The following is a 21,473-nucleotide window of genomic DNA, read 5'->3' as shown; positions in this document are numbered from 1 at the left end:
GGGGTTTGGTCACCGCAGGGCGAGCGGTGGGGACACTGGGTGGGGAGGGACCCGTGGGACAGGGGCACAGAGGTGGCAGCGCCAGGAACGGAGCGGTGGGGACCGTGCTGCTGAAGGTTTCGGGGTTTTTTCGGGGCGGCAGCTCTGTCCCCCCTTGGACCGTTCCCAGCTGGGGACAGGGGGCTCAGCGGGGGTGAGCCCCGGGCTGGCAGCTGGAGCAGGGTCCCCTCCACATGGGACACAGCCCCATGTCCCCAGCCCCGCCTAGAGCTGGGTCTGCTCGCTGGACCTCAGGCACGAGGCTGCCTTCTCCCACCCCCTCCGTGTCCGGAGCCGCTGGGGGCAACAGCTGTTGCGGAGCCAGCCCCGAAAATCTCGGGAGACGTAGAAGTAGATGAAGGGATCGAAGCAGTTGTTGAAGGCGCTGAAGGCCAGGGCCAGCGCGTACCAGATGTAGGCGGTGTTGCTGCACACCGTGTCCTGCAGCAGGTAGTGGATGAAGAGCAGCACGTTGCTGGGGGTGAAGCAGAGGATGAAGACGAGGAAGACCACGGCCAGGACGCACACCACGTGCCGGTAGTTTCTGTGCTTGGCCAGCAGCCGGGCCAGGATGCAGCTGTAGGAGATGGTCATGAGCACGAAGGGCACGCCGAAGCCAAGCCCCACCAGCGAGAGGAAATAGGAGTCAAAGAACTTTTGCTCATCCTTTCCGAGGACATCGTGGCACGTCGTGATGTTCAGCAGCGAGCTGTGCTTTGTCTGGGGGTAGAAGAGCAGGGGGCTCACGCCCAGCCCCACCAGCAGCCAGATGCCCACGCAGATGCCCGCCCTGCCCCACGTCCACCTGGAGCCCTTCAGCACGAACGGGTGGACCACGGAGATGTAGCGCTCCAGGCCGATGCAGGTGAGGAAGAGGATGGAGCCGTACATGTTCCCATAGAAGAGGGCCACCGTGGCGCGGCACAGGTAGTCCCCAAAGAGCCAGTGGTTGCCCAAGAGGTGGTAGCAGATCTTGAAGGGCAGCAGAAGGACGAAGAGGAGGTCGGCACTGGCCAGGTTGAGCAGGAAGAGGGAGCTGGAGCACCTCCTGAAGTTGACCACCAGGACCCAGCAGGCCACAGCGTTGGCCGGCAGAGCCACGAGCAGCACCACGGAGTAGAGGGCGGGCAGGACGCGGGTGGACATGGTGCTGTTGAGAAAAGCTTCCACGGAGGCGCTGGGGCACTCGGCTTCTTCCTGGGGGGTGAGGGGCCGCAAGACGCGCCCCTTGCCACACGCTGCGGAGGACACGGGATGTGGGGCTGGGCCGAGAGCACCTCCCGGTGCCCCTTCCCCACGGGGACCCCCAGGAGCTGTCACCTCCCCCTGCGGAGCCACCAGCAGAGGTGACTCTGCAGCATGGGCACCCAGGAACCCGAGCAACCCCCTGGGTGCAAGCCGGGGTGCCTGGGACGAGGGACCCTGGGGGGTCCCGCCCAGCATGGGGGACACAGGACACGGCCACCCACACCAGGACAGGGCTGGGACGAAGCCACCAGGGTCTTGCCTCCTCCTCCTCCTCCTGACACAAGCTGGCTGCACGCAGCTCACCAGCTCCCTGCGGTCGGAGGCTTTTCGCCTGACGCAGAAGCAGAGAACGAGCAGGGCCCCAAAAAACCACTGCCAAGCAAGTGACAGCCGGCCCCTTCCTGCAGCCGGGGCACTGCAGCCCCCCCAGCCTCCCCCCCGATTTTGGGCCACTGCATGCCCGGACGTGCCCCTGGGACCCTGCGCGGGGACCGGGTCCCCTGCAAACTGTGCCACCGCTCCCCATCCAGGGAACAGGGGACAGCGTGTTGCTTTTTGGTGGCGGGAGGGAAAGTTGTCCCCCAGCACACCTGGGCCAGATGTCCCCCGGTGGCAGGGCTCAGGGGTCTGCACCGTGGGAGCTGTCACCGTGTCACACAGCCGCCCCCTCTGAGTGCCAAGCGTCGGCACATCCCACACGGTCCCCCCCATCCTGCTGTGCCCAGCCCCTTGTCACCCGTGTCACCGAGCCAGGGGACAGCCACCAGGACACTTACCCACGGGGAGCTGGGTGGCCAAGCTGATCAGGAAGGTGGCGGCGACGCCGGGCGAAGTCACCGGCAGGGACATTTCGGCAGGGTGGCCTCCGCCAGAGCTGCGTCCCCTCGAGAGCCACCGGCAGGGCTGGCCCCGCTGTGCGTCACCGTGGCTGGACGGCCACCGGCTCCCTTCCTCTTCCTCCCCTGCCACGTGCGTGCACGCTGTCCCCGTTCCCAGCAGCCCGGCAGGACGCTGTGGCCTGCGGTGGCCCCCCGGGGATGTCACCGGCAGCAGCCGCGGGGGCCGGGGGGGTTCCCAGCCTCCTGCACGGACGGGCTGGGGAGGAGGAAGCAGCCGCTGGTGGCTGCGGCGGGACGATTTGCAAACCGCTGCAGGGAGGTGACACGCGACGTTCCCCGGCAGGGGCAGCGGGGACATGCCTGGAATAGACGTCCCCGGGTCTGGTGGCTTCGGACGAGCCTGTTCCACACCGCGAGTGGGACCCCCGTCTGTCCCCTTCCTGCGCCCAACCCTCTGCTGCGGGGCCCCCAGTACGTTTTCTCGGCTCCCCACGTGCCCCCGGAGCTGGTGACAGCTGGTGACACGGCCCAGGACAAAGCGTCACACCAGGCGAAGGGACAAAATGCCCCCCAAAATGCCCTGGGCGGGCAACAGGGACGGCGGGGAGCCCCCCAGGGACAGAGCACGGGACGGAAGCGCCAGCAGAAAGAGGAGCGAGAGGCAATGGGGACATGGGGACCGGGACATGAGGACATGGGGACAGGAGACATGGGGACATGGGGATATGGGGACATGGGGACGGGACGGGGGGGGGGCGAGGGCTGCTGGGGAGCGTCGTGGCACTGTCCCCCCCCCACCAGTGTCCCTGCAGCAGGGGCCGGCCAGGCCAGGGGCCGGGCACCCTTCCTGCGAGGGGTGGCAGTGTCCCTGCACCCCACGTGTCCCTGTGTCCCCATGTCCCCATGTCCGGGAGCGGTGCCCTGCCTGTCCCCGCAGCAGGACATGGCCCCAGCACTCCGTGTCCCCGCATCCCAGCACCGGGGCCGCAGGGCTCCCCGTGTCCCCATACACCGCGCCTGGAGCCCCCGTGTCCCCGCATCCCCCTGTCCCCGTGCCCCCATGTCCCCCGTCCCCACATCACATTCTCCCCCTGTCCTTGTGTCCCCTTGGCCCCCTACCCCTGTGTCCCCTTGTCCCCCTACCCCTGTGTCCCCATGTCCCCATCTCTCTGTCTTCATGTCCCTGTGTCCCCCATCCCCATGTCCCCCTGTCCCCCTGTCCCCACATCCCCATGCCTTCATGTCCCTGTGTCCCCCATCCCCATGTCCCCCTGTCCCCCTGTCCCCACATCCCCATGCCTTCATGTCCCTGTGTCCCCATCTCCGTGTCTCCCCACCCCCATGTCCCTTTGTCCCCACATCCCCATGTCCCCCTGTCCCCATGCCCACATCCCCATCTCGGTGTCCCCATGTCCGTGTGTCCCCTGTCCCCATGTCCCCATGCCCCTTTATCCCCCTGTCCCCTTGTCCCCATGTCCCCCTGACCCTTGTCCCCATGTCCCCATCCCATGTCCCCATGTCCCCATGCCCCTTTATCCCCCTGACCCTTGTCCCCATGTCCCCATGTCCCCATGTCCCCATGTCCCCATGTCCCCATGTCCCCATCCCCTGTCCCCATGTCCCTTTATCCCCCTGTCCCCTGTCCCCATGCCCCTTTATCCCCCTGTCCCCTTGTCCCCATGTCCCCATGTCCCCATCCCCTGTCCCCATGTCCCCATGTCCCCATCCCCTGTCCCCATGTCCCCATCCCCATGTCCCCATGTCCCCATCCCCCTGTCCCCATGTCCCCGCCCCCACCCCCCTGTGCCCGCAGAGGGAGGAGGGCACAGCGTGGGGGGCGGGGCTCACCCCGGTGGGCGGGGCCTGTAGGGTACGGGCACGTTGGGTGGGCGGGGCTTTGTTTTGTGGGGTGTGGCTATGTGGGCGGGGCCTGATGCGGAGGGGCGGGGCTTGGTGCGGAGGGGCGGGGCCTTGTGCGGAGGGGCGGGGCTTGGTGCGGAGGGGGCGGGGCTTGGTGCGGAGGGGGCGGGGCTTGTTGCGGAGGGGGCGGGGCTTGTTGCGGAGGGCGGGGCTTGTTGCGGAGGGGGCGGGGCTTGCAGGGGGCGGGGCGGGGCCGCAGTTCCGGGCCCGGCAGGCGCGCGGCGGGTGCGGGCCGGTGGGCGCCGCGCCGGGGGGGATGCAGCCGCCGCCGCGCAAGGTGGGCGCGGGGCCGGGGCCGGGGCCCTGCGGGGCGCCGGGGCGGGGAGGCGGGGCCGTGCCGGGGAGGCGGGGCCGTGCCCCGGGGCTGAGCCGAGCCGTGCCGTGCCGTGCCCGCAGGGTAAGCTGAGCCAGGAGGTGAAGCTGCACTTCCTCGAGCAGCTCTGCGGGCTGCAGGGCAAGCAGCAGCGGGACGCCGAGCTGCTGGAGGACATCAGGTACGGCCGGACGGGGGGCGGGGGCTGCCGGGGGGGACAGCGGGGGCTGCCGGGGGGGACAGCGGGGGCTGCCGGGGGGGACAGCGGGGGCTGCCGGGGGGGACAGCGGGGGCTGCCGGGGGGGACACCGGGGGCTGCCGGGGGGGATACCGGGGGCTGCCGGGGTCCGCCGCCGGCCCCGCTGCCCCCCCGCCTTCTCCCGCAGGTCGTACAGCAAGCAGCGCGCCGCCATCGAGCGGGAGTACGGGCAGGTGAGGACGGGGCCGGGCTGTCGGGAACGGACCCGGCCCTTCGGGGGGCTCCCGGCACCTCCGCGGGTGCGCGGGCCCGCGGGGAAGGACACGGGAGGGTGGCGGCCCGGCCCGTGCTGGGTCATGGCCGGGCTCCGTGCACCGCAGCCCGGTCCCGCTGCATCCCTCGGGGTCGTGCTGTGTGCAGCCGGCACCCCGCGACCCTCACCTCGTGTCCCCTCCGCCACGGCCCGCGGGGTTGTGGCAGTGCCACCGCGCCTGGCACCCCCGGCCCTGCCCCCTCTGACCCCCTGACCCCTCCGACCCTCTGGTCCCCCGACCCCCCTGACCCCCTCTTCTCTCCCCCAGCAGCACCCAAGGGGCTCCAGGGGGTCTCGGCCCCCTGCTGCGCTGCACCTTCTGCCTCCCTCCCGCTGCTGCCCCGCTGCTTTCCCGGCTGCTCGCCTGCTCTGTGCTCTCGGTGGACTCTCCGGTGGGTGCAGCACCCCGCAGGGACTGTCCCCGTGTCCCCCCCCCAGGGCTCAGATCGCTCTGCGCTTGGCTTTCTTGGGGCTCCTCCACTCTGCCTTCACAGCCAGCGTCCCTCGCTGATGTCCCCTTCCTGGTCCTTGCTCCTGAAAGCCGCCACCTGGGGGGGCTTTCCTTTACCTCCGCACCCCCTGGCACTGCCTTCGGGCCAGCCTTCGCCTCCTTTTCCTGCCACCGGCTGCTTTCTGCCCCCAACCTGCCCCCCCTGGGGACACCCACAGGGTGGGCAGCCAGCCCCAGGGGACCCGCTCTCACCCCCAGGGTGGGTGGCAGGGTGCCGGGGTGCCCGGCGAGGGAGCACCGGTGACAGCGGGTCTGTCCGCAGGCACTGCAGAGGCTGGCCAGCCAGTTCGTGAAGAGGGACTGGCAGCGGGGCCGCAGCGATGCCGGTGACTCAAGGTGAGCTACAGGGGGATGGGGATGGGGACAAGGGGCAGGGGTTGATGCGTGGCCCTCCCAGCTTGGAGATGGCAAATGCTGGCCAGGATTTGGGTGCCTTAGGGATGCAGCCCTGAGTGGGATGTCCCCATGGATGCAGTACCCAGCTCAGCGGGACGGCAGGGGCAGGCTTTGCTGTTTTCTGGGCATCCCCAGAAGCCTCAGCAGGGCTGCACAGGAGCCCCACGGTGTGGCTGATCCCGTGCCCTCATCTCTGCAGGGGAGTTCTCACTGTCTGGAAGGGCGTCATTGAGGGGACCACGTACGCCGGGCAGGCCCGCGTCACTGCCTCCGAGAGCTACCGCAGCCTCGCCGCCGAGGCTGCCAAGACTGCCCGCCTGTCCAAGGAGAGGATGCTCAAGAAGGTACGGGGTGAGGGCATGTGCCCCCCGGGACAGGGTGAAGGCAGTGGGGACAGGTCCCAGGGCTGATGTCCCGCTCCCAGAGCATCGAGCAGCTGCAGAAGGCACAGGCAGAGCTGCTGGAGACGGTGAAGGAGCTGGACAAGGCGAAGAAGCAGTTCACCCACCTCCAGCACAGCAGCGAGGTGGCCAAGGACAAGGCAGCCGACGTGGAGGCACGGTGAGGAGGGGACGGGGGCTGCAGCGGGAGTGGTGGGGACACGCAGGGGGTCACACTGTCCCTGTCATGCCCAGGCTCCGCAAGAGCGACCGGAGGATTTTCCACACCAAGGCCAGCCTGCAGAAACTCAGCGCCAAGGTGGGCAGCGCGGGGACGGCGAGGTCCCCAGGCACGGGGACCGTGCGGGGCGGTGTCCCCCACCTCGTCACCACCCCTCGCTGTCCCCGTCCCCCAGTTCTCCGCACAGCTGGCCGAGTACTCGAGGCAGCTTGCAGGCGTGCAGAACGAGTACGTCCTCACGCTGGTGTCCGCCAATGCCCACCTGGACCACTACTACCGCGTGGAGCTGCCCGCCGTCATGCAGGTAGCAGCTCTGGGGACACCTCCCCAGCTCGGGGCTGCTGGGGGGCACAGCACCCCACTGCACCCCCCTGGGCAGGGCACGGCGGGGGTCTCGCAGGGCTGGGACAGGTCCCCGTGCTGTTGGCATGGTCCCCTGCCCTGTCCCCGAGGAGACACGGGGGCCATGTGGGGGTCTGCCACTGGCTTTCCACAGGCTCTGGACGGCGACCTCTACGAGCGGCTGCGGGACCACTTGACCACGGCGGGCCAGGCGGAGGTGGAGACCTGCAGGGCCACGCAGGAGTGGTTCCAGAGCGTTTCGGAGGCGGCCACGCGGGTAACGCCACCCGTCCCCGGGTCCCCGACGGCTGGCAGATGGGGACGGGTGAGCATCCCTCCCCCAGCCCCATGCTTCTCCCCGACGCAGGTGTGCCGGGAGCAGGACCTCCTCCTCTTCCTGCAGGACCACGCCGCCTTCACGCTGGCACCCGAGCAGCGTTTCCAGCTCGCTGGCATCCCTGAAGTACGTGGGGTGGGGGGCAGTACAATACGGGGAGGCCACACACCCAGACCATTCCCAGCCACCCTGTCCTTGCCCAGGTGTCCCTGCTGGAGCCGGAGGACGGCGGGGCCAGCCTGGAGAAGGAGGCCCGGCGCTGGGCCACGCGGGTGACCCGGGATGGCAAGAACAAGGCGCATGGCGAGGAGGTGGGTGCGTGGCCAAGGCCGTCCCTCCCAGGGCTCTCGAGGAGGGGCAGCAGCTGCAGCCCCATCCCACCGCCCCCCCTCCCGACCTGCTGGTGCCCCCCAGGTGCTGCAGAGGCTGGAGGCCAGGAGGCAGCAGGTCTCTGAGGCGGAGGCGGCCGCTGTGGAGCGGCAGATGGAGGAAGTGCGAGAAAACATCCGGAAGGCAGAGGTGGGTCCCAAACGTGCTTGGGGTGGCCTCGAGGTTTGTTGCCCTCAAGGGGTTTTGGGGACGGGGGTATACAGGGACGTGGAGCTGCAGTGGCAGCACAGTGCTGGGATGCTGTGGCATGTAGTATCCATGCTGGGGGCCGGGTCCTTGGGGATGGGGCTTGGCTGTCCCCCACCCCACTGTTGTCACCTTATCCCTTGAAAACATCCCTCCCCATCCCTGCCCTGTCCGTGCCGTTATCCCCTCCCGGTCCGTGCCTCAGGTCGGCAAGGCGAAGGCAGAGGCGCGGCTGGCGCTGCTGCGCGCGGTGGGGCTGGACGTGGACGCCTGGCTGGCTGGGGCTGTGCGGGCGGGCGAGGAGCACCCGCGCACCCCCAGCAGCACCCGGCCGGGCGAGGAGGAGCCTGCGGGGCTGGACCCCGCCGAGTTCGATGACTACGACAGCGACGAGACGTTCGAGGATGCTGAGCCCGGCCACACCGCCCGCACCTACCCCTACACCTGCAGAGTCATCTTCGGGTACCAGGTAAAGCCACGGGTGCCCGGCCCTCGTGGGGATGGCACTGCCGGCCTGGCTGTGACGCGCTGTCCCCTGTTCCCCACAGGGCCGCCAGGCGGACGAGCTGTCCATCGTGCAGGGAGAGGAGCTGGAGGTCATCGAGGATGGTGACATGGAGGAGTGGGTGAAGGTGGGTGTGTGGGCAGCTGGAGTGGACTGGGGTCTGCCCTCCGGCTCATCGCAAAGCTGGGGGCAGTTTTGGAGGGTTCTGGGCCAGGGGGACCCAAATGCCATCATGTCACTGGGATGGTAATGTGGCTTCTGCCCTACCAGGCTCGGAACAAGGCAGGCCAGATCGGCTACGTCCCTGAGAAGTACCTGCTGTCCCTGGGCTGTGTGGGCAGCGAGCCGAGTTTGGCCACTGGGACTGGTGTCGTGGGCCCCTCGGGGGCCGCCCTGCAGCGGCAGCTCTCCAGCATCATGGCCGCGGAGCTGGTCCTGGAGCCCGGAGGTGGGTGTGTGGGGCACGGGTGTGTGGGACATCACTGCCCCGGGATGGAGCTGCGGGACCTCGTCCCATGGTGCTGAGCCCCCTCCCCACAGCCTGGCTGGTGCGAGCCCTCTATGACTACGAGGGACAGAGCCCCGAGGAGCTGAGCTTCCCCGAGGGTGCCATCATCCGCGTGCTGCCCCGTGCTGAGGACGAGGTGGACGACGGCTTCTGGACGGGGGACTTTGACGGCCGCGTCGGCGTCTTCCCCTCGCTGGTGGTGGAGGAGCTCACTGGGGCTCGGGGGATGGCTGGGCAGGTTGGTGACAGTGACCGTGGCTGCAGGGGGGTCCCGGTGCTGCCCGCCCTGCTCCAGCGCTCGGCTCTGTGTTCGCAGGAGCTGCCCTCACCGTCCCCGCCGCCCTTCTCCCCACCCGGCCTCGTGCCTGGCAGCAGCGTGGGCTCCAATCCGTCTCCCGAAACTCTGCTGGGAGGTGAGTGCTGGGGGTCGGGGGGTGTCTGGGAGGGCCCACGGAGCGTGTCTGAGCTCTTGCGTGGGTGCAGTTGGCAGGCAGGAGGGCACGGGCAGCGGGCAGAGCTCTCCAGACCTGTCAGCCACCCGCATCCGTCCGGTAAGCACCCCTTCACTGCGATGTTCTCCCCCCCCAAATCCTATCCCAGATCCCCACAAAGGGGTTGTGCATCCCCACAGCCTCTGTACTGGGGGTCAGGGCAATGGGGAGCCCCTGGCCTCAGCCTGCGGGCATCTCCTCCCCTCTCTTGGCAGCTCCGTGCGCCTCCCCCACCACCCGGCAGAGCCCCTGACCCCGAGCTGGACCTCAGCTGACCCTGGGGATGCCCCTGGCCCTCCCCGGGCTGCACAGTCTTCACCCGAGCGAAACATGCCCCCCGTCCTTGGGTTGCTCCCCTGGGGCAGGAGATGGTGTGGAGGGGAGCAGGACCTTCCCTGCACCCTGCTGTTCCCCGAGCTGGTCTCTCCAGGGGCTGCATCCTGCCCAGAGCTGCTTGCAGGGTGCTCCTGCATCCCCGTATGGCACCGGGCAGCCGTGCCCCTGCCCCTTGCCCATGGCATTACTTCCCCAGGCCCCTGTGCCCCTCCTCGTGCTGGGTACCGCACCGTGTTTGGTGCGGGCAGGGGGTGGCCATGCCCCAATAAAACCAGTTCGCTCCACCGCTGTGTTCAGCAGCTTTAATGGTTTTAGCTCATCTATTTACAGTGCACTTTAACACCAAAGCTCGCCTTGGGGGCCGGGTTGCCCTGTGCCAGGGCAGGGCTGGAGGCTCCCATCTCCATCAGCGTCCCCCGGGCGCTGCGCAGTCCCTCCCCAGTGGCGCTGGGGGCTTTGTGCCGGCGGGTGCTGCGCCGCGTCCTGCTCGGTGGCACCGCCGGGGCTGTGCTCTGCGGTGAGTTTGGGGATGCGGGGGGCTCGAGCTGGTGCCACTGCCCCTGCAGCATCCCTACAGAATCCTTCTGCGGGGTGCGGGGACCGGGTGGCAGCGGGGTGCTGGGAGGGGGTCCCCACTTGTGCCAGGCTGGGGGGACCCCCGGGGTGGGGGGTGTTGGTGGTGGGTGGGAGTCAGGTAACTATTGCCGATGGGATGAGGTCTGTAATGTCCGCGCGTCGCTCTGGCCATGCCAAGCTGCTCGCCCAGGCTGGGGCCGGGGCCGGCTGCCCCCCGCGGCAGAGCCCCCAGCCCGGTGTGGGGCCAGGGGCCCCGTGCCTCCCGTCGGCTGCTCTGGCCGGGAGTGGAGAGGAGCTGCGGGGAGAGAGAAGTGGGATGGGGCTGGCCCATGGCCACCGCTGTGGCCAGCCAGGTACCCCCCGCAGGTAGATGGGCGCTCTGCAGGGCTCGGCCCCTCTCTGCAGCCGTGACCCCCTGCCCACCCCAGGACCTGGACGCGGGGCTGGGGACGAGCACTCACATCACACGGTGGCTCCTCGGTCCTGTACCATGGTGCTGGGCTCCTGCGGGAGGGGGAGAGATGCAGGTATCAGGCAGCGCTCCTGGGGGAGCCCGGCCGGGGGCTCCGTCAGCCACATCAGGGACCCACAGGCCGGCGGCCATGACCCCACTAACTTACAGCCCCATCCCCATTTCTCTGCCCTTCTGCTGCCTGCAGGATGTACCAGGCAGCAGCTAACAGTTCTCAGGGTGGCCCTGGCAGGGACCTAAGGGACGGGGTAGCTGCTGAGCAGCTCCAGGGCTTGGTAGCAAACATCTCATTGACATCCCATCACTGTCCCCCCTGTGGCCGCGTGTCCCCGATTGTGCCAAAGCAACACCACCAAGCCCAGTGGAGCGGCCCCAGGGCTGGGTGCTTGGCTATGCCCAGGGCTGTCCATGCTTCTCCTGCCCCACATCTCAACCTTCTGCTTTGTCCAGCCCGCCCCTTCCCTGCTCTCCTCCATGGTGAACCGAAGGGACGATGAACAGAAGGAAAGGGCTGCGTGCTGGGCCACTGGAGGAAGGAGGATCTCTTGGTGCCTCTGCAGTCCTCTGGAGAGGTCTCTGAAGAAAGTCTGCAGCCCATCAGCCCCTCCTAAGGGCCTTCCTTAGGCTTTCCACATTCACATCCATCCTCCTTCCTTCAAGCAGGCTCCCAGCACTGAGGCACACAGGTTCTTTCCCCAAACCATTTGTTTCCCTCCTCCTCTAGCAAGTAAGAGCCTGGAGGCAGCAACAGGGAGCGGGCTGGCCCACTGAAGTCCAGGCACCCCGTCTCTTCACTGGTGCTGCCCAGAGCTCGCTAGCAGCTCCAGCGTGGTGTCAGGTGGGGAGGCCGGGAGCTGCCCAGGTGCTGCTCCCCGCTCCGAGCACCAGGGTGGGAACGACAACTGAGCCCCAGCCTGGTGGCTTCATCCCTTCCCAGACTTCAAGGCCAGAAGGGCTCCTGGGGGCATCTTGCCCTGCCTGCACGTTGCTGGCTGCAGTGAGCCCTGAGGGAGAATAAGCCCTGTGCAGAGGGACAAGGAACAGTGATCCCAGGAGATGTCCCCGAAGAGCCCAACCACAACGGGGCCCAGCACGTCCCTTGCCCGAGGGGCTGGCGGCTGCAGGTCTGCCCTCGGGTCTCTGCTGCGTCAACCACAAGGGTCAACCACGACCTGCCTTTCCCTGGAGCGTGGGCACCAGCAGGGTGGGAACAGCGTCACGGTGACTTGGCACGTCCCAAGGAGAAGTCACATTTCCTCAGACCCATCCCATCAGAAGCGCTCAGAGGGTGTCCGTGGAGTGAGAGCACCCCTCTTTACTACTGCTACAGGTATTAGAAAAAGGATGGGAAAATGCAGCTAGGGAAAGAGAGCAGGGTGTGCAAGACAGAGCAGGTCCCACACTGCAGCTAGCCCTGGCTCCTTGGTCCCTGCAGCGGGGCTCACTGCTGTGTGGAGAAGATGAGCCTCCAGGAGACCTCATTATGGCCTTCCCATGTATAAAGGGGCTCAAAAGAAAGATGGAGGAAGACCTTGTCCTAGGGCTTTTAGTGACAGGATGAGGGGCAATGGTTTTAAAGTGAAAAAGTGACTTTTGGGTAGACCTGTGCGGTATCAAGAGTTGGACTTGATGATCCTTAAGGGTCCCTTCCAACTCAGGATATTCTATGATTCTATGATTCTATGAAAGAGGGTGGATTTGGTATAAGGAAGAAATTTTTCATGATGGGAGCAGTGAGATGCCGGAACAGGTTGCCCAGAGAAACTGTGGATGCCCCGTCATGGGGAGTGTTCGGAGCTGGGTTGGATGGGGCCTTGAGCAACCTGGTGTGGTGAAGGATGTCCCTGCCCACGGCAGGGGGCTGGACTCAGTGATCTTTAAAAGTCCCTTCCAACCCAAACTGCCCTGTGAGTGTGTTTGGCAGCACCCCAGCACACCAGGACCTTGGGCACTGCGCCATAATCCCTCAGCCCCTCCAACCCAGGAGACCACCGGGGGACGAGGAAGAGGAGGAACCCACCTGCTGCCCCATGGCCTCCGCTGCGGGCTGTCTTCTGCTGCTCTCCTCCCTTCCCAGCTCCTCCGCCCCTTCATGTAGGCTCAGGCTCCCATGAATATCCGACACCTCATCTGCTGACCCCAGTCCGGCCTCCTCCTGGCAGATGCTGCCTCTCTGCCCTCCTTCCTGCCCCAGCTGCCCCGGGATGCTGGGGCTCGACCCTCCCAGACCCCGACGGCTCAGGTGCCTCCGCTGGTGACTTGTGCTCCCGGGAGAGCTGCCCACCCTGCCCGCCGCTCTGCCGTCCCGGCTGCCGGGCGTGTTTGGAGCTGGGGTGCTGGAGCGGCTCAGCTCCGTGCTTTTTGCTCCCCCCTGGACGGCCCCGTTCTCCAGGCCACCCGTGGGGACAGTCCCGTTGCGAGCCCGCTCCCGCCGCAGCCGCTCGCTGCTGTGCTCCAGCTCCTCCGTGCTCGGCTCCCTGCTGCCGTCAGGCTGGGCGCCGTCCTGCTGCTCGGGGAAGGTGGGCTTCTTCCCGATGTGTGTGACACGAAACCTGCAACAGGGGACAGGCGGGTCAAAAGCTCTTCCCTCCGTTCTCCCACTGTTTCCTTCCCAATGCTATTTCCAGCTTGCCTCCAGCGTGGGATCCTCTCTCTTTGTCGCCAGCCCGTGCTGATCTCCAAACTCTCAGACCCGTTCAGCGCTGACACCTGCCCCAGCCATGCCCTGGCCACCTCACCCCAGATTTCCTTCATTTTCTGCAGAAAGCACACCCAGTACAAAGTGCTGGTAAAGAGAAGGACGAAAAGCCCAATCCAGATGTTGGTGCCAGCCCTTACGGTCTGTCCTCCCATGGCAGGACAGGTAACAGCCCTGAGATGCAGCCTGGCCAAAGAGGGGCTTGTACAGAGCCTTGGATGTGGATTTGGTGCATTTTGGGCAGATCCCAGGGAGGAAGGGATCTGTGTGAGGGGCTGCAGGGCCGCTCTGCAGGCTGAGGGAGGGGTGAGCTGTGTGTGGGGACAGGTATCAAGCACAAAGAGGAGCTGCCAGGCTAAAACCCACCAGGGCAAGCTGTGCGCAGCCCCTGGTGCAATGGATGGTGCTGAGCGGCCTACCAAGCCTCCACTGCATGCCGGGGAGCAGCTCAGAGCTCCGGGGAGGGAAGGAGAACTGCAAAGTCGGCCTGACACGGACAACGGATGAGTGTAGAATCAGAGGGGACTGCAGTACTGCACGTGGGGAGAAGGGAGAGGTTAGGGAACTGCTGTCAATTTGGGATTTGGGAGGGGGAATGCACAAAGTCTAAAAGACAAAACTGCAAGGGAGCTGGTGCTGACGAGCTCTGATTCCCCCGTTTAAGCACTGCACACCTCAGCTGGACCAGCAGAGGGGAAATGTCTCCTCCGGTGAGCTGGTGCCCACCAGACAGAGCGCTGGGCCCACCACAGGGGATTCAGGCCCAGAAGGCCCCGGCGCCGCTGGGGCTCGGCTGTGAGTCGGCGGCAAGCAGGGCAAAATGGTGCCAGCAGCGAGGCTGAAGCGCTGCTGGGGCTGAAAGAAGAGCAAGACCTGAGTGTTAAGCAAATGGCCATCCCGAAGGAGGACACTGAGAAGGAAGGTCCAAGAAAGAACAGATCCGAGATGAGCTGCCAGAGCGAGTGAGTGAAGGACACCACCAGAGTGGTCCTGTGTCAGGAACAAGGAAAGACGGGCTAGCAAGCAGAGGACAGCAACGAGGAATGTGACTTCAAGAAGATGTTCAGGTTACCCGATAGTAGTTCTTAAACCCTCTTCAAGCACAGGGGAGCTCCAGACAAAGGCGGTGCAGGCCTCAGCAGATGGCCAGAGCACCAGGTGGCCAGAACCGTAAATAACATCACCAGGGTAGGCAATACAGACTCCTCAGCATCACAGCTTGAAACACTGCTCATAAATTGGAAGGGTTGAGAAGGGAAATGCTCCAGCTCGGAGTGATGTTCCCAGAGGACTGCTGGGGTCAGGCCGAGCCACAGCAAATGTGACCTTTTAGGTCTATCCACATATCTGGAGACAGGGCACCAGCACGGAGATACGAGAAGGCCACAGAATGCTCCAGTCCCAAAAAGGGACCGGGAGGAGGCACAAATGATGGGATCATTTCTCAGTAACACCTTTGAGCAGTGTCAGCCTGAAGGAGACGGGAAGGCATTCAGAGGAGCCGGCAGGATTCAGGCTGGAGAGGACACAAGAGAAACCTCCGGATCATGAGGAGAAGGGCAGGAGCATTTTGGTGTCCGCCTAGTCAGCACGGCTAGGGTACTTGATCCAACAGGACACAACGTGCTGCAGCTGAGCGAGCCGGGGACGAGACCTCTGTGAGATGTGGATGGGCTGCGTACGAGCTCCGCCACTGGTGGGTCGGTGCGTGGTGAGGGAGGGCTCCTCTGATGTGGCCGCTCAGTAACATGGTAGCGATGGCAAAGATGAAAGGTTTAGGAAAGCCCTAAGACAGATGATAAATTATTCAATAATATGAGAGTACAGATCATTTAAACCTGATTACCTCAGAATTACAGGACAGTTCAGGTGGGAAAGGCCTCTGGTACAACCCTCTGCTCAAGATGGAGCCATCTTCCACCCTTGGTCAGGCTGCTCGGGGCTCTCCAAAACCTCTCCAGCTGGGTTTGGAGATCCCCAAGGATGGCAATCCCCCTGCTGCTTGAGGCCCTGCCATAGGGCAGCATAATTCATGGGGCATGATGCTTCCTCTCTGTGCCTCATCCAGATTTCTCTAGGTACAACTTGCGGCTGCTGCCTCTTGCCCTTCATGGTGCATCTCTGAGAGGAGTCTAGCTGCATCTTCACTTAAATTCCACTCACCCCTCTGAGTGGTTTCAGAGCAATTAGATCCCCACTAGACCTCTCCATGCCAAACAAACCCCATTCCCTCAGCAGCTCCTCACACACTGTGTGCTCCAGCCCCTGACAGCCTTGGTGGACCCACGCTGACCGCACCAGACCTGGTCAATAGGAAAGGGGATCAGACTCCCAGCCTCTGTCTCCAAGGCAAAAGCAACAGCCAAAAATGGATGAACAAGACCTGAGAGCTGCAAATAGAAGCAGGTTAAAGTGGAGTTTTTGTGTGTGGTCATGAATCAAGGTGGCTTGTGCAATCAGGATACTCATAGCAAGACACAGCAAGGGCACTCCCCGAAAAGTCATCAGGGAACTGGAAGAGCAGAGGGGCCAGCTGGGAAACACGAGACAGAATTTGGAGGTAGAATTTGGAGGTACCTCACGGACACATAGGCCCCTTAGCAGTTGGACCTCATACCAAGGAGATTCAGGAAGTGGAAACTTCTAACATATAACCTTGGAAAAGGCTTGTGTGACACGGGAGCTTAACAAGGATAAGGAGAGAAAATTGGGGTGTGAGGGAAGGCGCGTTTAAGAGGGGACCATCTTCTCCAGGCACACAGAGCTGAGTGAGAAGGGACTGAGAAGAACATGGGTGAAGGACACAGAGGAGCAGAAGGAGCTGGGCTCCAGCCAGGGAAGATTAGCCATGAATACACAGCTGTGCAGAGATCTGGCTTACCAGCCACCAGCCCTGACACCAAGGACAGCTGGCAGCAACCAGCCCAGAGGAAGCCAGAAGCTTTCCTCCTGCAGAAAGGGGCAATCTCAGACGGAGTTTGGCACGGGGAGGTCCTCCCCTTTACCAGCTCCCCACACAGCTCCCACTTCACCTCCCTTCTGAGACTCCTAGCTCCGATGGTGGAAACAACCCCTCCCAATGCCCCATCTGGCTCATCGTCACCATGGCAGGACCAGACCTTTCTGCTGGGGAATGGGGCAACCTGGGCAGGTCACAGATTGTATCAAAGGTTGATGACTGCTCAGAGACCACAGGCAGCTCTGGGAGTCCCTTGAGGTGAGAACAGATGGGGACTGGGAGACTATTTGTGGGAAGTGTCAAGTACACTCCCCTGCTCTCATATTCCTCCCACATCATCTGATTACAGTCATCATTGCAGGCAAAGACCTGGAGGAGAATAGCCACTCTTTCATTCTGATGGTGGCAACTTGCAACAGGAACCTGTGTCACCTCCTCCCTCTCCTCACGAGATCCCTAAAACCTGGGGCCACTGCCCCTGCAGCAAGAAGGACCCCAAGTCGCATGTAGGTGGGACAGCAGGCTTTGAAGGGACATGGATTTGGGGCTCTGCCCGGCTCTGAGTCAGCAGGGCAACCCAGGCCTGAGTCACCTTGTGGAGAAGGAAGGGGAAAGGCACCCATGCGTCACGGCCTGCTGCACACCACGGGAATTTGGAGGTGTGGGAGGCACCTGGCCCTCAGGACTCCTGAGCAAGGGGTGTCTGGCATAGGGTAAGTAGGGAAGGGGAACTGAGAAGTCTCTCCGTAATGCTTGCTCCATCAGAGCAAGGCTCATTCCAGTACCTGCCTACTGAGAAGACGGTGGTCTCTCCAGGATGCATCCTGCCTTTGCCATCCTTGGACCTTCCTTGCCGGTGCAGTGGGTGCCTCTTCCTCTTGCTGCAGTGGATGCAGGGGGCCTGCGTGGAGCCCAGATGCACCGTGTGGTGGTGTGGTGGGCCTCCATCCTGGCTGTTGCGGTGGGGACAAAGGCTGTAAGAGGAAAAGGATGTGACAGGTCGTGGTATCTGGAGGAGCCTTCCCTACCCTGGTGCAGCCTCAGCGCGGCAATCCCTGAGAAGCAGCAGTTCCTGAGGGGACCTCCTATTAGGACAGGGGGAAGGGATATTCCTGCTGGCAAAGAAGTGAAGCAGTCATCACAACCCCCATGTCCCAGAGGAGAGGGACTTCTTGTTGGGAAGATGCTTTGTAACAAGCTGCCGACATGGGAAGGGGCCGGGTTCAGAGTCTGAGGACCCAGGTGATGCCCAGCGGTTGCTTCTCCCTTACTCTGGAAGAGCCACAAGCTTTGGCTTCCCTCACCTGGGCACTGGCACTGGGATGTCCCCTTCATTGTCCCCCAGCATCTCCTTGAGGGCCTCTGCATTGGCTGGAGAGAGAGGAAAAAGGGAGCGTGTCAGCCAAAGCGGTCAGCAAGGCTCCAAGCCAGCCCAAGGAAATGCTCACCTTCATTTTGGATGATGCATCTCACGATCTTCTCCACGGTGTCCTCATTCAGCTCCTCCTCTTCATCTGAAAGGAGAAAATGTGGCACTGAGGGCGTGGGGCTGGGAGGCCCAGCTCAGCAGGAGCTGTGAGTGCCGACAAAGGCCCGAGGAGCTGCAAGTCCCCACGGTGTCAGGAGGAACCTGAGGAACTCCAGAGCTCCACCCTGGAAAGGAGGGGGCTAAAATGGCAGCCAGTGGTGCGGTGAGGCGGGGGCACATTCCTCCTTCTGGGGAGCATCCAAGGACACGAGTGGGTAGCAGGTTTGGAACAAGCTTGAAGAGGAGGCTTCTCGTGAGGACAGTTCAGCCCTGGAGCGGCCACCTTCAGGATGCTGCGGTGCTAAAGGCGTCCAAGGGTAAACGGGACAAGGTTCACAGCCAAGAAACCCACTGGGGGCTTGCTCAATACATAGAAAGCACCTCTGATGGAGAAAGTCCCAGAGCTACAGTGTTAGAAGCTTAAAGGAGCGTGCTGGCGAAACTTGGCTGGATGTCTGCCCTGTTGTGGCACTCATCGCCAGCATTCATCACAACCTGCTTTGAGGGGGCAGGGGGCTTGGCTGAGGTCTGGTGGGCAGCTGCCCTGCACAGCACGGTCAGTGGCCGCTGCTGCGCTCCTGGAAGCCCGCAGAGATGTTTCCCTGGGCTGTGGCATCTCCAGCAGGCAAAGCTAACCTGGAAGCTTCACACACCGTCTTCGTGCGCAACCAACTCAATCCGCGAGCTCTGGCGTGCACCCACGGGGCACAGCTCGGGGCTGCACGGACTCTGCAAGCACATGGTGGGGACAGGCCCTGGGGAAAAGGGTGGGCACCACGTCCCACCACAGGGCCCCTGGCCACCCCCAGCCCGCACTCGAGGGCTGAGTTTAGGGAGCACCAAAGGGCAGCGCCGCAGCCCCCCGCACCCTGCTCCCCGTACTCACTGGCCTGGAGCTCCGCCAGCACGTCCTTGTTATCTGGGTCGAGCTCGTCCCGGAAAGTCCGGCACCGGTAGCCCTTCTTCTTCAGGACATGGCAGATCAGGAATCCTACCAGCCCCATGATGAAGAAGACGAGGACGAGGAGGAAGACCATGGACAGGCTGTGCTGGGGGTCGGACTCCCCATCATCGCTGCTGCTCTGGTCGGACATGCGGATCTAGGAGAAGGGGGAAGGCGGCTCGGAGACCCCCGGCAGGCTCCCTGCACCTCCTCCTCTTCCTCCTCCTCCTCCTCCCCGTGTCCTCCGCGCTGCCGCCGGGCCCTGCTGGGTCAGATCCGGCTCCCAGCTCGGGATGAGGGCTCATCCCCGGCCCCGCCATGGCCGGCTCAGCGCGGTTTCCCAAGGACACATCGCAGCCGGCGAAGCATCCCAAGGGCAGCAGCGGCACCAGCCTGGGGCTGCTGCATCGCCCCCCCGCCCCGCCGCAGGCAGCATCCCAAGGGCACGGGCCCCCAGCATCGCCCTTGCCGGAGCCCCTCGCCCCCCTGGCTACTCACGGCAGGGAGCGGTGGCGGCGAAGGGCCGAGCCAGCCACCAGCTCCCGCATCCTCCACCGGTCCCCCCGCAGCTCCTTCCCTCCGCTGCCGCCTGCCCTGCGCGGGGGCTCCGGGGGCCCTCCTGTCCCCATCCCCGTCCCCGGAGCACGGCTGCGGCGGTACCTGGGCCTGCGGTGCTCCGCAGCGCTGTCCCCGTCACCTTCACCTGCCTCCTAGCAACCCCGCATCCCCGCGGCTGGGGACCGCCACGAGCATCCTCCGCTGCCCCGGCTTCCTCGGGAAGGAGCCAAGCGGCTTCTGCCTGCCGAGGCAGCGCCTGCCAGGCAAAGCACCCGCTTGTCCTCAGCTCGATCTCTCCGGAGCGGCTGCGGCGGGGGCAGGCTGCAGGGGAGCTCAGGGAAATGTTGCTGGCAGCTGCAGCAAGGGGCAAACGGGAGCGCCGGGTGCTGGCACGCTGCTCCCTGCCCCGGGGCAGCCTCACCCCAGCTCCGGGCAGCCCAGCTTCCCCAACACCCTCCTTTTTGGGCAGTTTTTGGGGGAGCAGGGTGGAAGGGGTCTCGGCACGGGGGCGAGGTGCATTTATCTGCACCAGCGGGAGTGTGGCAAAGGAGCCCCCGCAGCCCCCACAGCCCCACACTGGGAACACTGGCTCTCCCTCCTTCCCCAAAAAGGACCGAGCTGTTCAACATCCCCACCCGTGGCAGTGCCACGACCTCCTCTTCCTCTATCCTCACTCCAGGAGGCTTTACCCAAATCTACTTTGCTGCAGCAAATGAAGCCTCTGAGTCCTTCGACCAGTGCTGGTCCTCCACCCAAAAAACATGTCACTTCTGCAAGCCCTGGTGACACTGACCCTCCTGTCCCACCGCCACCGAGCCTCCTCCAGCTCAAGGATAGCTGAACCAGCCCGTGAGGATGGGTACAGGTGAGGAAACCCATAACCTAGCCACCGGCTGTGCCACCGTGACAGCTCCCGTCCCCATCCAAAAGTGGCCAGGAGAGCCCTGGCAGTGGCTGCGAGGAGCCCAGGACCCTCCTCCATCCCCGTGACTTCACGGGGTCACCCCATGGTAGGTGCCACCCTCCTGCGTGCTGTCCCGGCAGGGAGACAGGCTGGGATGGAGGCAGACCAACCGTGCCAGAAGACCACGGGCAGTGGGACAGGAAGGTGTGGGACAGGAGGGGGCTCCTGCTGCCAGTCCAGCACGCAGCGATGAGCCACAGCATCGCGCGATCTGCTGTCAGGATGTTAAAAGAGGTTTGCTCTGTGCTTGGTCAAAGAGGGCTCCTCGCTGCTCCTGAGCCCTGGGGCGCGGCTGACTCCCATCTGCTCTTGCACCCACGCTGTCCTTCACAATAAATCCCTTTCTGCTCCCTGACGCTTCCGCCCACCCGGTGCATTTCTGCGTGGCAATCCTCCAGGGGATGGAAACAAGTTCTGGCCCTGCCATCCCCCTTCCCACAGCCAGGGCCACCCTGCGTGGGGAGGAGGAGGTGGAAGCGGGGCAAGGAGCAGGCTCTGCTCCTGCCTGGCTCCTTGCAGGGTATTCACAGCCCACGGTGTTTCTCCTCCCATCTGTCCTTCCTTCCACCAACAGTTATAGGGCAGCACTGGGGCATGGTGTGGTGGCCCTAAACTCAGCATCCCTGTGGAGCTGCCACATCCCCGTGGCGCTGCATCCTCCACCCCTGCTCAGTCCCTTCAGAAGCTTTCGAGGCTTCAAAGCTGGAGGCTCCAGTCCCCTCTGGGAAATTGCAGCAGCTCTGCCCCACAACCAGCCCCAGTCCCAGCACATCGCCGTGTCCCCTGTCCCCTGCTCTCACCACAGCGGGGTGGCAGCCCCCACGACACCACACGTCTGCGCCGTGCTCGGTGTCCCCGTGGCAGCTAACAGGGACAGGTGTGGAAATCCCGTGGGCGGGCTCCTCCTGGGGTCTCTGCTGCGATGCTCAGTGTGGAAATTGCCATAATTTCTATAAAAACACTAAGGCCAAAATCAACTCTCGCCAGATGCTTTGCCGAATCTTAAACCCCCCATAAGATTTCCAGACGTCGCTGGCACATTAAGTGGCCTTTAAAACGAGGGTGTTTTCACTGCTGGGGCCTGAGCCCCCCCATGCTGCCACTGTGACGCCCGAGCAGCCCCGTGGGCCCGTCCGGGCGTTATCTGCCCCCCGCACCTTGAGGTGCCAGCAGGGGCGGCCCCATGTGCTTTATCCCGGGGATCCCAGCTGGGGGCAGATCCCAGGGGTGGGACGGGTGTCACAGCACGTCCCCTGTCCCCCACGGCTGTGTCCCTGCGCC

General features: G+C 64.5%; 3 protein-coding genes across 5 annotated transcripts; 1 reads left to right on the top strand and 2 right to left on the bottom strand.

Moving 5' to 3' along the window:
* Positions 1-4: 4 nt before the first annotated feature.
* LOC106034418 (proteinase-activated receptor 3-like) lies at positions 5-2,667 on the bottom strand. The gene is made up of 2 exons (XM_013178577.3): positions 2,064-2,667; positions 5-1,277 (listed from the first exon to the last, which is right to left on the bottom strand). The coding sequence occupies exons 1-2, from the start codon at positions 2,482-2,484 to the stop codon at positions 265-267; spliced, it is 1,434 nt and encodes a 477-aa protein (XP_013034031.3). The 5' UTR covers positions 2,485-2,667; the 3' UTR covers positions 5-264.
* Positions 2,668-4,195: 1,528 nt separating this feature from the next.
* Positions 4,196-9,778, top strand: FCHSD1 (FCH and double SH3 domains 1). Its single transcript, XM_067005439.1, has 19 exons — positions 4,196-4,323; positions 4,443-4,540; positions 4,746-4,791; positions 5,645-5,718; positions 5,978-6,122; positions 6,203-6,339; positions 6,414-6,477; positions 6,575-6,703; positions 6,896-7,018; positions 7,109-7,204; positions 7,282-7,389; positions 7,493-7,597; positions 7,860-8,123; positions 8,203-8,286; positions 8,430-8,607; positions 8,700-8,905; positions 8,984-9,080; positions 9,151-9,218; positions 9,374-9,778. Exons 1-19 carry the CDS (start codon positions 4,303-4,305, stop codon positions 9,431-9,433), a joined length of 2,103 nt encoding a protein of 700 aa, XP_066861540.1. The 5' UTR covers positions 4,196-4,302; the 3' UTR covers positions 9,434-9,778.
* A 4-nt stretch (positions 9,779-9,782) lies between these two features.
* Positions 9,783-21,213, bottom strand: RELL2 (RELT like 2). Of its 3 annotated transcripts, none has more exons than XM_048064739.2 (8): positions 20,993-21,213; positions 18,614-18,827; positions 17,648-17,713; positions 17,504-17,570; positions 16,985-17,173; positions 12,563-13,094; positions 10,532-10,574; positions 9,783-10,365 (listed from the first exon to the last, which is right to left on the bottom strand). In XM_048064739.2, the coding sequence occupies exons 2-7, from the start codon at positions 18,819-18,821 to the stop codon at positions 10,533-10,535; spliced, it is 1,104 nt and encodes a 367-aa protein (XP_047920696.1). In that variant the 5' UTR covers positions 18,822-18,827; positions 20,993-21,213; the 3' UTR covers positions 9,783-10,365; position 10,532. The 3 variants fall into 3 exon arrangements, with proteins under 3 accessions (XP_047920696.1, XP_047920694.1, XP_047920695.1); XM_048064737.2 differs by lacking the exon at positions 20,993-21,213 and adding an exon at positions 19,331-19,740; XM_048064738.2 differs by lacking the exon at positions 20,993-21,213 and adding an exon at positions 19,169-19,311.
* Positions 21,214-21,473: the final 260 nt, after the last annotated feature.

This window comes from Anser cygnoides, chromosome 14, assembly GCF_040182565.1.
Source record: "Anser cygnoides isolate HZ-2024a breed goose chromosome 14, Taihu_goose_T2T_genome, whole genome shotgun sequence".
NCBI lineage: Eukaryota > Metazoa > Chordata > Aves > Anseriformes > Anatidae > Anser > Anser cygnoides.
The sequence above is the reverse complement of the archived record's forward strand: the minus strand, read 5'-3'. Positions and strand labels throughout refer to the sequence as shown.

Bases quoted from the DNA above. Each gene is read 5' to 3' on its own strand.
- LOC106034418 (XM_013178577.3), bottom strand. From the start codon at position 2,484: ATGTCCCCGCTGCCCCTGCCGGGGAACGTCGCGTGTCACCTCCCTGCA. The intron at 1,278-2,063 runs GTAAGTGTCCTG...TGTCCTCCGCAG, and splicing joins GGCCACCCAGCTCCCCGTGG to CGTGTGGCAAGGGGCGCGTC.
- FCHSD1 (XM_067005439.1), top strand. From the start codon at position 4,303: ATGCAGCCGCCGCCGCGCAAG. The intron at 6,123-6,202 runs GTACGGGGTGAG...TCCCGCTCCCAG, and splicing joins AGGAGAGGATGCTCAAGAAG to AGCATCGAGCAGCTGCAGAA. The intron at 8,287-8,429 runs GTGGGTGTGTGG...CTGCCCTACCAG, and splicing joins ACATGGAGGAGTGGGTGAAG to GCTCGGAACAAGGCAGGCCA.
- RELL2 (XM_048064739.2), bottom strand. From the start codon at position 18,821: ATGTCCGACCAGAGCAGCAGCGATGATGGGGAGTCCGACCCCCAGCAC. The intron at 17,714-18,613 runs GTGAGTACGGGG...TTCTCCTTTCAG, and splicing joins GCTGGCGGAGCTCCAGGCCA to ATGAAGAGGAGGAGCTGAAT. The intron at 13,095-16,984 runs GTACTGGAATGA...CCCCTGTTGCAG, and splicing joins ACCGTCTTCTCAGTAGGCAG to GTTTCGTGTCACACACATCG.